The 15,954-nt window shown below is 40.5% G+C and overlaps 1 protein-coding gene across 2 annotated transcripts in view; it reads left to right on the plus strand.

Annotated features, from left to right (window-relative positions):
• LOC106129812 (kinesin-like protein KIF21A) overlaps positions 1-15,954 on the plus strand; it is a 68,149-nt gene that overhangs the window by 34,514 nt on the left and 17,681 nt on the right. For both annotated transcript variants that reach the window (XM_013328491.2, XM_013328490.2), the window contains exons 4-20: positions 4,057-4,302; positions 6,524-6,681; positions 7,046-7,209; positions 7,977-8,135; positions 8,403-8,605; positions 8,951-9,064; positions 9,413-9,535; positions 10,268-10,432; positions 10,903-11,098; positions 11,653-11,847; positions 12,283-12,482; positions 13,023-13,094; positions 13,239-13,319; positions 13,552-13,639; positions 13,979-14,208; positions 14,845-15,009; positions 15,633-15,784. In XM_013328491.2, the coding sequence (XP_013183945.2) occupies positions 4,057-4,302; positions 6,524-6,681; positions 7,046-7,209; positions 7,977-8,135; positions 8,403-8,605; positions 8,951-9,064; positions 9,413-9,535; positions 10,268-10,432; positions 10,903-11,098; positions 11,653-11,847; positions 12,283-12,482; positions 13,023-13,094; positions 13,239-13,319; positions 13,552-13,639; positions 13,979-14,208; positions 14,845-15,009; positions 15,633-15,784 (2,711 nt within the window). The remainder of the gene's footprint in view (positions 1-4,056; positions 4,303-6,523; positions 6,682-7,045; positions 7,210-7,976; positions 8,136-8,402; positions 8,606-8,950; positions 9,065-9,412; positions 9,536-10,267; positions 10,433-10,902; positions 11,099-11,652; positions 11,848-12,282; positions 12,483-13,022; positions 13,095-13,238; positions 13,320-13,551; positions 13,640-13,978; positions 14,209-14,844; positions 15,010-15,632; positions 15,785-15,954) is intronic.

Here is a 15,954-nt window from a genome sequence, read left to right on the forward strand (position 1 = left end):
AAGAATCCCAAGTTTGTAAGCCCATCCCTTAGTCGCCTTTCACTTATATTTATATGTTATAGGTATAATGCCGTCGTATAATATGTCGTCGTATAAATGACTTTGAATTTTTAATTTCGTAACTTATTTGCAGGCATACTGATGCCTTGAGTTCATTCAAATGTTGATAACTTTTTTTTTGTGAACCGATTTTGATGAAACAAACTTTAAATGTTATTCTGAGTTAAAACAAAGCAATTGGTGAAAGTTTGAAGTAAATCGGTTTAGTACTTTCGGAGATAATCGTGATCATACATACAGACAGACAGACAAGAAATTAAAAAAAAATATTTTTGCTTTCTATTATTCATTCTAAGTGTCCCTCTATCCATTTCAGTCGAAAATACTAAATGTACAGACAAAATATTTTTACTGCTTTATTATATGTATAGATAAAAGTTTGTGATTTACCTACTGGTAAAAAATAATGATTTGATTTCTTACAAAAACACTCGTTTAAATACACGTACGGACTTGTTTTGATGCATGCAATCAGCAATGTGATATTTTGACAGTGACTCCCCGCCGCCTCATGACTTTCGTAACAGTTCGTTCAATCTCGACGGTCGCTCGGACCTTCGGCGAAACCTTCGGCTTCGGCCGGATTTTGGGCCGAAGCCGAATGTTTCGCCGAAGGTGGATTTTTTGGCCGAAGGTGGCCGAAGCCGAAGCCGAAGCCGAAGCTTCGGTCGGACACTAATGTTAACGTTTATATAATGATGTTACCTTGGGCACTCACGGTCTGATTCCCTACGTTGGTTCTTGGCCCTATTTTTGCAATATGAATGAAGTTATTATTTCCAGTTGTTGCGTGTGTTAATAGTTATAACGTATGTAAGTTTATTTTAAAAATTTCGTACGTTAGAATAGATCATTTTCTTTGCAGAGCTGAAATAAGTTCTTTCAAACGTCTGACCCAGTAGTCGAGTCATGAAAATATTCAAAAAATGTTTCTGGCGTTGTTTTTTTTTGGGTACGGTTCAGTTACATGGCAGATTAGCAAATATGTCATTCCTTACATACCTACATATTTACATATAATCACGTCTTTAACCCTTAGAGAGTCTCAAAAAGACAGAAAAGCCACGATTATTATTATCGAATTGAGATTCAAATAGTAACTGGTTACTAGCCTATAGCCCAATATCATTTTCCTTTACGTAATTATTTTCCAAGAAAGGTTTAGTTATAATGCAGGAAGACTAAACCGATACCGTGACCGCCAACCAAAAACTATCATGATGACACTGCACATTATATATCTTTTCTTATTATCCCCAGAGCGACGAAACTCGTTGTATATCAGGTTGGAATTTAAAATAATACAATACTTTTACTTTCATCTGCACATTGTTCCAAACCGTGGTCTAGAATGTAGTGATTGCCTCTTGAACGGACATGCGAACTTTTACTAACTAAATTTATATTTACAAAAGTATGTATACGGGATTATATATTTAAGTATTAAGTATATATTTACAAAAGTATGAATATGGGATGCTCAAGCGGGATTTCGAAAGGGAATGGGATGTACTGATCAGGTCTTTTCCTTGCGGTGCATAGCCGAAAAGTTTTTGGCCAAGAGTCAAAAAATCTATTGCACATTCGTAGATCTGGAAAAGGCCTATGACAGAGTTGAGAGGAATGAATTGTGGTCAGCACTTTCTATGCATGGGGTGAGCAGTCTCTTAATACGAGCACTGAAATCCTTATATGAGGATTCGAGTGCTTGTGTCAGGATAAACGGAGCGCACACTGAGTGGTTTAAGATTGAGAAAGGCGTTAGGCAAGGATGTGTTGCGTCACCGTGGCTGTTCAACCTATTTATGGATAGCTGTTTGACAGATTTGAAAGAGTCTAAAAGTGGATTAAGGATGAATGAGTTACTCGTCAAATGTCTGCTCTATGCCGACGATCAGGTTATACTGGCGTCATCAGCGGAGGAGTTACAGGAGATGGTAAACTGTATGCATGAAGCTTTAAAAGAGAAAGGAATGAAAGTGAACGTAAGTAAAACTAAAACACTGGTTTTTGAAATGGAGAAAGAAATGACAGCATGTAATATTTTGATTGGAGGAGAAAAAGTGGAGCAAGTGAAAGAGTTTGTATATCTAGGATCAAAGTTTACATCAGATGGCAAGTATGATAGTGATATTGAAAGGAGAGTGAACGCGGGGAACATGGTGAATGGAGCTTTGCATGCCTTTATGAGCAGTCAGAAACTATCCAAAAAGGCTCGACTGGCTGTGCACAGGGGCGTGTTGGTCCCGACATTAATGTATGGGAGTGAAAGTTGGGTATGGCAAAAGAAGCATGAAAGCAGAATAAATGCAGTGGAAATGAGAGCGTTAAGGAGTATGATGGGTGTGAAATTGAGTGACCGGATAAGGAACAGCGTGATAAGGGAATGTTGTGATGTGAAAGAAGATGTAGTTACAGGAATAGAAAAGGGTATGTTAAGATGGTTCGGTCATGTGGAGAGGATGAATGAAAGCAGGTTGACTAAGCAGATATACAAGGAGAGTGTGGAGGGAAAGGTCGGAGTGGGAAGACCTAGACGAACGTATCTTGATCAAATTAAGGACGTCCTGGTAAAGGGTCAGGTCAAAAGTACCCGAAACCGCCGAGCTTGTATGAAGAGAGTTATGAATGTGGACGAAGCGAAAGAAGTATGCAGAGATCGTGGCAAGTGGAAAGAGGTAGTCTCTGCCTACCCCTCCGGGAAAGAGGCGTGATTTTATGTATGTATGTATGTATGTATACTGCAACACCTCTTATTTACATTCGTGGTTAAGCTGTCTATTGATAAAGCCTATTTTTCATTTGATAATAATTTGTACATTTTGTTTAAGTATTATGGTAATATAATTGGCAATTGGCATAATATTTGCGCGTCGCTTTATAAACCTAGATAATGTTAGTTTTATAGGACATAATGAGTTTGCAGATTACATTTCACGTAATGAAGGCGGTCGTTCAAGAAATTACCCCAACGCGACAGAGTTCATTATGCATCATAAAACTGTAATTTGTAAATTGCTTCATTCGAGTTTGCTCTGAATTTACTTCATTAGCTGGTATGGAAAATTAATATTTACAGCTACGGAATTAAGTAGGTAATTACTTTTTGTTTTGAATTTATTTTAGTTAAGTTAATTCTGAACAGTACACTGCAAGGATGTAAATTTTTCATGCATTAGTTGCTGAATCTCAATTTCATCATAAAGCTATGCAGCTGAACGTGGCCTTTCAGTCTTTTCATAACTACTTTGTCTACCCCCGTTTTTCGCCTTTTAACGCAAACCGCATAGACTTGGAAGATGAAGAATGTGAAATTTATCACTTCACTGCAAAATGAAACGCCCATACAGTTACATCTGTCAATTTTCAATTTAAAGAAAGTGTAGTTCTAACTATTCCTATCGAATATAATTTCTTCGGCAAATTGTTACACCCACTGGTGTGAAGGGCCCTTTCTCGTGAGGTGTGTTCAGCACCAGAGATGGTAGCAAGTAAGTCACGAGTTAGAAAGTGAATTCGGCGGCCGCTCGCCGTGACCGTGGGAATGGGATGTGACGTCACGAGGCGTGGCGTACGAATCGTAGAATCTATCTCAATTTGTTCGCTTTAATGTGGAATAATAATTATTAATTTTTAACGTATCTAATGCTGATTTTATGGGGGTGAGCTGACAACTTCATCACTCTGGTTCTTTGCTGAATCTCACAGCGTATTCTCCAGGGCTTTCACTTGCGCTTCCAATTTTTACTGTACATTAAAGAGTTTGCATAATTACTTATTTAATTCATATTTACTTTGTTCGAATATTGTTCTGTTAACGATAAGGCAATAAATCAAACATTTAAAAAAACTATTTCTTCATTAACACTAAGCTTGTAAGCAGTAAAAGAAATACGCCGCTAACGATCCAGGAAAAAATTGATTGCCGACAATTTCCTTGCATAAATTGCACGCCAATTGCCCACAATAATAATAGTCTTACTTAATCTTCCTCAGACTGGCAGCGGCAAGACCTATACGATGGGGAGCGGGTGGGAAGGAGAGGGGGAGGGGCAAGAGGAGAAGAGAGGGATAATCCCGAGGGCTATCAGGGATCTGTTTGAAGGCGCCGAGCAGAGGGCAGAAGCAGCCAGGTCGCAAGGGCAGCTCCCGCCGGAGTTCTCGGTCCAAGCGCAGTTTATAGAGCTGTACAATGAGGATATTGTGGATTTGCTCGACCCCGCGAAGGACCCTTTTTCTAAGGTAAGGCAATTATTCCTTTTATTGAGGGGATATGGCTATACTGGTGTCGAATGGAAGCCATCATGGGAAGGCACGGGAGAGGGTTAAGGCGGGAATCAATTTTATCATCAGGGGATTCGAAAAACGGACTAAAAGGTTTTGGTGGGCTGTCATAGTCGAAGTATGGAAGTCCATAATTGTAAAGTTTTTATTAATCGAGACGGCTTGTTACTATGTGAGTGTATTTCTAACGTCTAGATATTATAACTATTTTAGCGAACCCTTACCCGTACAGTCTTTTTCTAATATATCAAATCTAGATTTGTTTCCTTAAATCAATGGATTCGTCAAATTAATTAGGCAGTTGAAAACGAAACCATTTAGCATAGTCATAAAATTCAGAACAAACGTAAATTAACATTTCGCAGAGCGAATTTTCGCTTGTTTTAATTAATGATAATGAAATGACTCACTGGCTCGATTCGTATAGGAAGTCCCCCGACGTGTGCCACTCCAATCCCCGTGCACTTCAGCACCCTTAGCAAAATGGACTTATATTCTACAACCAAACCGAATTTTATCACTACATAGTATAAAACAAAGTCGCTATTTTAGTCTGTTTGTCTGTATGCTTAAATCTTTAAAATTACGCAACGGATTTTGATGCGGTTTTTTGTAACAGGTAGAGTGATTCAAGAGGAAGGTTTTTATGTATAATAACATTTATAATTTTGCACCCGCGCGAAGCCGGGGCGGGTCGCTAGTTTTCAATAATTTTCGAAAGGAGGTTCGACAATGCCACTTTATGCCCTCTATAATAATTTCACAAAAACTCAAATCAACCATCATTTATCTCAGATTTTTCTTGGCTGTATGATCTTGACAGAGCAGTCGTGGTTATTCGTCGTCTTCGTATATACATAAGTCGGAGAAAACAGTACTTAGCGTTGATATAAAACTGAAGCAAGCTCTGGCCAGAGGTAAGCTCCTCACACCAGGACTCTTCAAATGTTACCGACAAATTACGGTCGATCGATATTCGTTATTAGTTGTCGTGAAATATAGTAGTCCGCTTTGCATCTGGCTGTTCAAACGAATGTATTCCCGTACATCGCTAAGCGCGGCGCGGCGTGGCGTGGCGTGGCGCAGTGCAGCGCAACGGAGCGTGCCACCCGAGTACTAGAGATATAGTACAGATAAGCCGACAAACGCCTCCGCTGATTTCTAGCGTGATTTATACGGATTCGGAAATTTTAAACTAGGTATATTCCAAGTAGAATGCTTTGATGTTAGAAATATTTTTACTAGTTTCAATTAAAGAACCGTGAAAATTTTAAGGAATAAAATTCACTATTCAAACATATCAGATTTTTATTTTTATTCCTTACAAATATATTTTTTTTCAAAACTTTATAATGGCAATGGAAGTGTAGATTAAAGACGAAATACCAAATCAATTTTACACAACCAGCGCAAAATATTGGATATTTATAAAAAAAATCTGGAACCCTTTTTAAAGATACCTACAGCAAATAAATAAATATATTATATTATTAAAAAACCCTTGCACCCAATTTTTTGGAGACATTCATTGTAAACTACTTATCTGAAATCAATGTTTAAGTATGTTTACATTTCACTCCTTTGTATTGGGTGTTTCAATAGCACAAAAGATATGCAATTCATCGTCCGTAATTTTGTTCGTAAACGCGTTGTTAAATTTATTGGCGGGCAATGACGAATGAATAGAACTCTTTATAGGTCTTAAGGCCAGTTAGTTTATTGTATCGCCTTTTATGCTAGTAATTTCAAGAGAGCGTATTGTTATATGATGACTTTCTAATTTTATCAAGGATTCCGCAACTTTCTGTTTTAGCTATGATATAGGCAAAAGAAAGGACCACTTCATCTCTTTCCTGTGGATGTCGTTAGAAGTGATTAAGGAAATCAGCACGCATATAGAGTACAAAAACTGCAAGTAGGTAGGTCACCTCTTAGTAGGCTTATAGAAGTCAAACATCATTAGCCACTGCTAGATCGCGGTCTTAAGGACTCTGGGTCCCAGCCCAGACAGGGAAAAATGCAAAGTTGTTTTTCTTTGTCATGTCTTTACGTATGAAGACGTGAAATAAAATTAACCACCTTATGTATGCGAAAGCTCAGTTGCAGAATAAAGTCCTCACTAGATGTAAACAGTAATTAAACCTCTTTTGATTTTTTTTTATTTATGTGTTATTTCCAGGGTGCTCTAAGGATAACAGAAGACGGTTGCGGAGGCGTCCGCATAGTGGGAGCGTCGACGAGGACCGTGCGGGGCGTGAGGGAAGCCCTAGGAGCCCTGCGCGCCGGAGCCCTAGCCAGGACTACGGCGGCCACTAATATGAATTCATCGTCGTCCAGGTATTAAATACACTGGATACTAAATCGCTTTTAAATTAAAATTGAAGGGTAGACTTTCGCTTTATTGTTTCTTTGAGATTTAATTTGTAGTAAACTCAAAAAAGTTTTGAATAAAATAATTATGTATAGAGAAACAAGAGGTCGTCTGCGACTCTTATCCACATGAAACGAAAAATCCCGCTGATTCTCGGTCTCGTGGGACTTTGAGGAAATCCTCTCCTAGTGAGTCCCTAGCCCATATGAGAAACCTCCACGGTCTCCACAGACCCAGCAAATTGGGCCGCGCGTTGATATTTCAGTTATTGTCCTCTTTAATATTTCAATAGAAGAATAAAGGCAGTAATAACAAAACCCTTTGCTGTAGATCGCACGCAGTGTTCACTCTGATGATGAGGATGAGGCGATTAGCTCCAGATCAAGACATGTCGGAACGTGACCCCGAGGGCGAAGCGCCCGATCAGTACGAGACACTCACAGCGAAGTTCCATTTCGTGGACCTGGCCGGCTCAGAGAGACTCAAACGGACAGGTATTAATTAAATTAAGTATTTACGATTTAGAAAAATTTTTTGGTATGCAAGTAGTTATTAATATGTTCAGAGTGGTTAGAGTAAGCTCGAAAACATAAAACTATGTATAAATTTTATTTAATGGTTCCGCTGCAATATCTCGTTACAAATTAACGGTAGAAAGCTTATTGTCTATGAATGCTTACTGTATTGTTGAACTGTAATCAATTAAATCCGTCCTTACATTACAAAGAGGTAAATTTTGTAACTTTAATTGTTTGTTTGTATGGAGTTATCATCGGAAGTACTGAACATATCATGTAAATTCTCTCACTGTTATAAAGGTCCATTATCTGCGGATTTTATAGGCTGTGTATGTACCACGCGTGAAGGTATCCCACCACCACCCATGGTTCCGCCAACATAACGGTTAAACTCGTACGAGCAGCGCATCCTTTCTTTACTCCCTAAAAAATCTTAATAGTGTCTTTTAGTACTGTGTTTCTCACCCCTATTCTAGGCTGACGGCTCACGATACACGTTACGTGAGACTTCCTACTACTATTATAAAGGCGAAAGTTTGTATGGATGTATGGATGTTTGTTACTCTTTCACGCAAAAACTACTGAACCGATTACCATGAAATTTGGTATGTAGGTAGCTGAAGACCCAGAATAACACATAGGCTACTTTTTATCCCAGAGTTCCCGCGGGATTGATAGGGTTTCCATGCGGACGAAGTCGCGGGCGGCCTCTAGTTTTATAATAAACTCTTTGACCTTCTCAGGAGCAACCGGCGAACGGGCCCGCGAGGGCATCTCCATCAACTGCGGCCTGCTGGCGCTCGGGAACGTGATCTCGGCGCTCGGCGACAAGTCGCGCCGGGTGCTGCACGTGCCGTACCGCGACTCCAAGCTCACCAGGCTGCTGCAGGACTCGCTGGGAGGTGATCTCACTGCTTTTAATATGCTATACCTTACGTGTGATTATATTATGCCAAATCAACGAAGTTCAGTTGAGTGATATCAGATGTGTGTTGATTGAAGGAAGTAGAAAAATGAAAACACCAATAATATCTTGCGCATCAACATTGTAATAAAATAATAAAACTTCTTTTACGCATAATTGAAGAAAGGCTTCAATGAATCTCGGGCTTCGGAAATCGGGCTCTATCCAAGCCCGTGCAAAGACTGAAAAATCAATTGTATTTCAGGAAACAGCAACACAGTGATGATAGCGTGCGTCTCACCGAGCGACCGAGACTTTATGGAGACTTTAAACACGTTGAAATACGCGAACAGAGCGAGAAACATCAAGAACCGTTGTATTGTTAACCAAGATCTAACATCGCAGACTATCAGAATGCTGAGGCAGGAAGTGGCTAAACTGCAGCTTGAGTTAGCTGAGTACAAACAGGTAAGGTTCTTTTGTAAGGTAATTATTAAAAAATAAAAGCTTAAAAAATTGTTTAAATACGCGAATACAGTTGGAAACATTAACAACCGTTGCATCGTCTACCAAGACCTAAAAATACAGACATTCAAAGGCATAGATTTATGACGCCTCATTTATAAAAACCATAACCATAGGGATCAGGTTTCCCTTTTTCCATTGTAATTAAATTTACTAGAAAAATGTGATAATAAGCGAGAAACTTGTGAGAAATATATGAGAATCATCGAGAAATCTGAAAAACATTTCGCGGTGTAAAATGAAAAATATTCAGCACACTTTTCTGCAATGTAATTATTTCGATTACAGGGTAAACGTGTGATTTCTGAGAACGGCGAAGAAGGTTGGAGTGATGTAGTTCAAGAGAATGCCATTCTGACGGGTGAGGTCGAATCCTTGCGGAGGCGGGTTAAGGCTATGCAGGTAAGTGATAGGTCTATAAATTATTTTATCAGTTTCAATTGCAAAATTATTATAACCTTAAAAGTTTTAAAGTCAAGAAAGATATAAAACTTTGTAATTCCATCGTCTTAAGGGAGGGCATCATCTTCCTGGCGTCTGCCCTACATACGTTGGAAAGGAGCCACGGGTCTCCATTTGACCACGATTATAGAGTGGTTAAGTCAGGTAATTACCCGAAGAGACTCCTATCAGATCATCGTGACCTGAACTAGGTTGATGTTTACTGCATCAGGTGAAAGCGGTGAAGTTGTTGTGTGATGTTCATCAAAGTATATTTACTGTTATAATGACTGCATGTGTCACTTTCAGGGTACAATAGAACAGCTGTCTGCCAGGAACAGCGAACTCCTGGCTGAGAAGGCGCTCAACAATTGGGCACCCAAGGACGGCAGCCCAGACGCTGCTGATTGTTCCCTTACTTCGCTTGTACAGGTAATTTCTACGGTGTAAAATACTCGTGCCGTGCATATCCCGGCACCAATACAAAAAAAAAATAGAACCACTCCATTTCTTTCCCATGGATGTCGTAAAAGGCGACTAAGGGATAGGCTTACAAACATGGGATTCTTTTTTAGGCGATGGGCTAGCAATCTGTCACTATTTAAATCTCAATTCTATCATTAAGCAAAAAAGCTGAACGTGGCCATTCAGTCTTTTCAAGACTGTTGGCTCTGTCTGCCCCGCAAGGGATATAAACGTGACCGTATAGTTGTATGTATGTATGTTAAAATACTCAACCACCCACAGTCCGATGAGTATCCGTTTGACATCGCACAGACATTGACATCAGATGACCAACAGTTTGATGTCGCTCAAACACAAATTGATGAGCAAATCAATGTGTAAACCGCAATCAAATGTGAAATGTCCATAGATTTGAACTTGTGATGACATTTCTAGGTCACGCACCAATCTCAGCGAAGTGCCCTACTCCATGTCTGCCAAAAACGTTGGGAATTGAAGGGAAAATGGATTGTTCATTATTCAATAGAGACGAAGGAGAGGGGCAGTCAGCTGGTCGGGCCACCGTAGTAGCCCGCGCCGCCGCCCCACGTTTCTCGATCTCGTTCAATCCTGAACATCCATTATGTTTTTTCAAAGACGATTTAACCCCATAGTGGGGTTAAATTTTGAGTGCGTCTTTGACTTTCACTTTTCTTTCAGGGCTACGTGGGCGAGATAGAAGAACTCCGCGCACAACTGATGGAAGCGACGGCTCTGTACGAGGGCAGTAGAAGACGCGAAGCTCTGGCCGCTAGAGCGCGCCACGACTCTCTCGCCGCAGACCCCGCTGCGGTCATCGACGACGCCAAACGCGAACTCTACAAGGTAACGTGTACTCTGACTGTGGTGACATCACTAATGTCATACGCCAACTGTCAATTATAGCGAAGATAATGACGCGCTCGGCCTACAGCAGCGAAGAGTCTAAATCGCGCAAACAAAGATTTTGCGAATTGCAGCATAAATACAATCTCCGTCTCATCATCGTCGAAGCCGTCGTTCCCCAGGCATCGCACCTAGCCTGTCAGAAGAAATTAACTTTGGTGGAGAACGTTTACATGATATCCGCCTCATTTTCTCTGTTTTTTTTTTTTGTAACTTCATGGTGCCTTTTTTTCTCTTAAAAGCTTGCGACATATCGTTTTACATGTATTTACCCGTTTTTGATCTAGAATCATGAAATTTGGAGGGCTCGCACGCAGCAAATAGATACCAAAAAAACATGAATAAAATTTTTTTGATATCGAAAATTTTTAACTACCTCTCAACCCTCACTCGGCCGGTGTTCTCTTCAGGAAAAAGAGCTCCTAGCGCGCAGCATGGGCGAGCTGGAGTTCCAGCACAAGCTGAGCCTGGGCGACGCGGCGGGCCTGGCGCGCCCCACGGAGGAGCGCGAGCGCGCCGAGGGCGAGAGCGCCGGCGACTCCGACGACGACGGCGAGCAAGACCAAGACCACGACGACCATGACGCAGACGACGACGAGGCCAAGGGTGGGTAAAACATGTAGATAAAACAAGGTATACAGGAATAAATGTAATAGTCTAATAAAACGCCTTTTTATCCGGTTAGATCCGCTTATTATATGTTTGTGAATAGCAGCGGGGTTAGTTTTCTGTTGCATACTATGCATTAAAAATTACTTAATTAAATTGATTAATTAAATTAAATCGAAAATAAAGGGCTGATGGCCGATGGAGCCTAAACGTCCTCGAGCAAAGACCACGTACAGGAAGTGGATGGTGAGCTGAAGTCCACAGGGAAACGTTGGATGCAGGTCGCCTCTAACAGAGCGAGGTGGAAGTCATTGGGGAAGGCCTATATTCAGCAGTGGACGTCCTACGAACGAAATGATGATGAAGTTAATTAAAAAACAAATAAAAACAAAAAGAAAGTTACATTAGAAAAACTAACAATAATATTCAAAGAAACTTTACGCAATGATAAAGTGTTTTTTTTTATACCTTCGATCTTTGTAATTTTCAACATTAGTATGCCAAATTAAAAACAAAACGCATGTTGAATTTATTATATCTTAATTCTTTAGGTCAACGCGCCTTATCAGCTCAACTGGCGGCCCTAAGCGAAGAGATCGACACCAAAGCCCGGCTCATAGAGCAATTAGAAGCGTCGCAACGACGGTTGGCAGCACTGCGGCAGCATTACGAGCAACGGTTGGACACCCTGCATCATCAGATCAAGGCTACCAACGACGAGAAGGACAAAGTTTTGGCTTCACTCAGTAAGTTAAATTTTATGAGGGTAGATTGATATTGCAGCGAGAAACATAGAACAATAAGTGGCGTAGCGACAGTTGGCAGCACTGCGGCAGCATTACGAGCAACAGTTGGACACCCTGCATCATCACAAAGTTTTGGCTTCACTCAGTAAGTTAAACTTTATGAGGGTAGATTGATATTTCTGCGAGAAACATAGAACAGTAAGTGGCGTAGCGTCAGTTGGCAGCACTGCGGGCAGCATTACGAGAAACGGTTGGAAATTACTTCACGACAGGAAAGTGTATTAGATAGGCATTGACTCGTGCACATAACAACTCAAGATATAAAAAAACCTTAAACAGATTATCATAAAAAAACAAATATCAAATAAATAATTTGTTTGAATAATGTTATAATGAAACAAAAAGAAAAATTAACATTCTTACCGTTTCCTCCAGCCACCCAATCGTCCCAACCGACGGAAAAACTGAAACGTGTGAAAGATGAGTACGAGCGGCGAGTATCGAGCATGTCGCGGGAGCTGAAGCGGCTGCAGGCGGCGCAGCGGGAGCACACGCGGCTGCAGCGGTCGCAGCAACAGACCATGCAGCAGTTGCAGACGTTGCGATCCGAGTTGCAGAATATGAAGAGGGATAAGGTAAGTTAAAGTAAAGGGTCAGGTCAAAAGTACCCGAAACCGCCGAGCTTGCATGAAGAGAGTTATGAATGTGGATGAAGCGAAGGAAATATGCAGAGATCGTGGCAAGTGGAAAGAGGTAGTCTTTGCCTGCCCCTCCGGGAAAGAGGCGTGATTTTATGTATGTATGTATGTATAAGGTAAGTTATACAAATATATTTCATTCTTTTAGAAGTTTCAATTGTCGTTAATGACTTTATTATCACACACACGTAATAAAGACGTTAACGATAATTTAAAGTTCTAAAAGAATTTGTTCATGTTACTGGTATGACTATCAATCGTTGATGATATAAAACTATACCTATCTTGTATAATCTTCTGAAAATAAATCTATTTAGGTATATCTAAATATGCCAGTATTCCATTGACCTTTTTATATCTAAAACATCTTCGAAACGAAGCATCTGTACAAGTTTAAGTAACTGTCAGTTGAGAACTAAGAGAAATGTTTTTTTTTTTCATTATTTTAAAAATCACAGACATTTTCATTTACTCCAGGTGAAATTAGTGCAAAAAATGCGGACAGAAGCGAAACGTCACGCGCAAGCAGAAGCCGCGAGAGCTAAGGAGGTAAATATTTCACAAAAAGTTACACATTTTTGTTTATAAATTTACCAATTTTCAATAATCCATATTTTTTTTTAACATCCTTTACACTACATACATACTTCTAGCTAACATAAACTGGTTTATGAAAATATACATATTTTACAGGTGGCACAACTTCGGAAGGAATCTAGGAAAAATGCAAATATTATCAGGTCACTGGAAGCTGAAACAAGACTTAAAGAACAGGTCAATATTTTTTTTTTAATTTAGTGTGTCAGTTAAAGAGTTTAAGAGATATTTACATAATTTTAATATTAAGGCGGAAACTTTCATGTTAAAAGTAAACCGTATGTCATTTCGCATCGTCCCTCTTCAAAGAGGTGAGGATATAACTGGGATTAACGCGAGGATGATTTATAAAGCATGGATAAACTTATTATAAATTTTATTAAGTATGACTATACTTGTGTTTTTGTAGGTATTACGACGTAAACAAGAAGAAGTATCGTTACTACGAAGAGGGCATCGGGACAAGTTGAGCAGCAGGGCGGCCGGAAGATTACACGGTGAGTGGGCAATGCCTTTATAAAAAATGTCATATTTCATTGTGTCTTTGAATACATACGTATAAAATATTCTGATTCAATTCTCATCAAAGATTGCTTGCTCGATGATTGAACTGTTTTTATGTTGATTTCCACATATTCTGATGATGGGGTTTCATTAGCGTGCAAAAATTTGTGTCCTATTGGCGCGCAAAATCGTTGATTCTGTCTACTCAGTAATGGATAAAAACGTCGTTATATATGTGTTAATTTTATAGAACGCAATGAAAATAAGACTTTTCAGATTCTTTATTTCACGTAGGGGTATCTTTGTAGTTAAAATGAGGTATTCGCAAGCAGGTCGCCGCGGGCGCAACTTCCGCGAGGCGTGGAACAAGTTGCAGTGCTGGGTGTCGCGCACGTGCGCGGCGCGCTGCACGCTGGGCGAGCTGGAGGCGGCGCTGGAGCGCCAGCTGCGGCAGCGAGACCGCGCTGCCAAGGACGCAGGTTCAGATCCTGATGCCCGCGTGCTGCTGGACTACCTCAGGGGCGCCATCGCTGACACGCAGGCGCAGATCATGCAGATTGAGGTCGGTCATGTTTTTTAATAACACAGTTAGCCCCAATGTAAGTTCGAAACTTGTGTTACGAGATAATAACTCAACGATGCTATTAATAAAAACTACTTATATAGGTAAACATCCAATACCCAGACCAATTAGAAACAGTTCGTTTCTCGTCATACCCTGGCCGGGATTCGAACCGCGCACTACCGCTAAGCCACAAAAGCCGTCTCTCACTAACTCATGACTTAACCAATTTTCCGGTTATGAAAACCAGATCATTGGTGCGCTGTTTACGCTTTATGCTTCAAAAGCCCCGACTATTTAAAAGTTATCTTTACCCTTTAGTTCATACCCACTATTCGAGGTTAGATTGATAACTGTATAGACAGCTGCGCCAGCGAGACCAATCTGAAATCCGTTTGCTTTTAGACTACCTACGGGGATACTTAGAGAATATATACCATGTATATAGAGGTCCGATCCCACTACTGCCACTATAATGTTGCATACTCCATAGTGACAGCGGCGGGATTTATAAAGGTTTGAAACTTCGTAATAACATACCTACATTTATCAAATATATCAATGACAAAACCTTCAACACATTTTCTCAAGACGACAAAAATGAATCAACTACTGAAAAATCTTTATATCCAACAGGAGGAGAATGAAGAAAACGAGCTGCCAGTCCTGCTGGAACACGTGGACACGACGGAGGCCGCCCGCTACGCGCTGGAGAGGATGGCGGCGCTGACGCTGCAGCACGCGCAGGACGCCGCCAGGCACCTGAAGCTGCTGCACGACACCAGGGCGCAGCTGCAAGAGGTATGTCTTCGGATATGTTCTTTATATAGATATATAAAAGAGGAAACTCATCGCTTGACCGTCGTATCAACGCCTAACCCAAAAAATTGGACTTAGAGATTTGAAATTGTAGCTTTATGTAGTCTAGGGACGTACTAAAACAGTTTTTTTTAAAAAATGATGGAATGTTTTCGTTTTTAGCGTTGAAGCAAAAAAAAATTAACATTTTTTTTTAAATTTATTGTTTAAACAGTATTAAAATTAACACAAACATTGACTTTCCGTTTGGCTCGTAGTTGTCCCTGACTAAAACATCAGCAAGCGAAGTGACCAATTAATGACTCAATTTCTTGCACAGATATAGATTAATATGGATACTCTTTATATTAGTGGACGTGCCAGGCAAAGTTACAGACGTATGACAGGAGTCGCTTCATATGATGTTATTTTTTTGAGTATAAAGACACAAAAATATATTTAATATTAAAATTAAAACTATAATAAAAAATATATAAAAATGGCCCCCATAGTGAAATGGGGAAATGCCGTCAACAACTTTGGTAACTTACCAAAGATGTCGACGGCATTTGCCCGCTGTATCGCAATGCTGATGAATTCATTAATTCAGTATAAATGTGTTCTAGATGGAAGAGAACACGGAGAGGGCGGCGAGCGCGCTGCGCGCGGCCGGGGACCACAACCTGAACCCGTGGGGCGTGCCCGCGCCCGCGCTGGCCGCGCTGCTGGCCGCCGTGTCCTCGGGCAGCTCCACGCGCTGCGTCTCCCCCAGCGACAGGTTCGTGTAAATCCATTTTACATACATACATATGGTCACGTCTATATCCCTTGCGAGGTAGACAGAGCCAACAGTCTTAAAAAGGCTGAATGGCCACGTTCAGCTATTTGGCTTAATGATAGAATTGAGATTCAAATAGTGACAGGTTGCTAACCCAACGCCTAAAAAAG

Source organism: Amyelois transitella, chromosome 3 (assembly GCF_032362555.1).
Source record: "Amyelois transitella isolate CPQ chromosome 3, ilAmyTran1.1, whole genome shotgun sequence".
NCBI classification, from domain to species: domain Eukaryota; kingdom Metazoa; phylum Arthropoda; class Insecta; order Lepidoptera; family Pyralidae; genus Amyelois; species Amyelois transitella.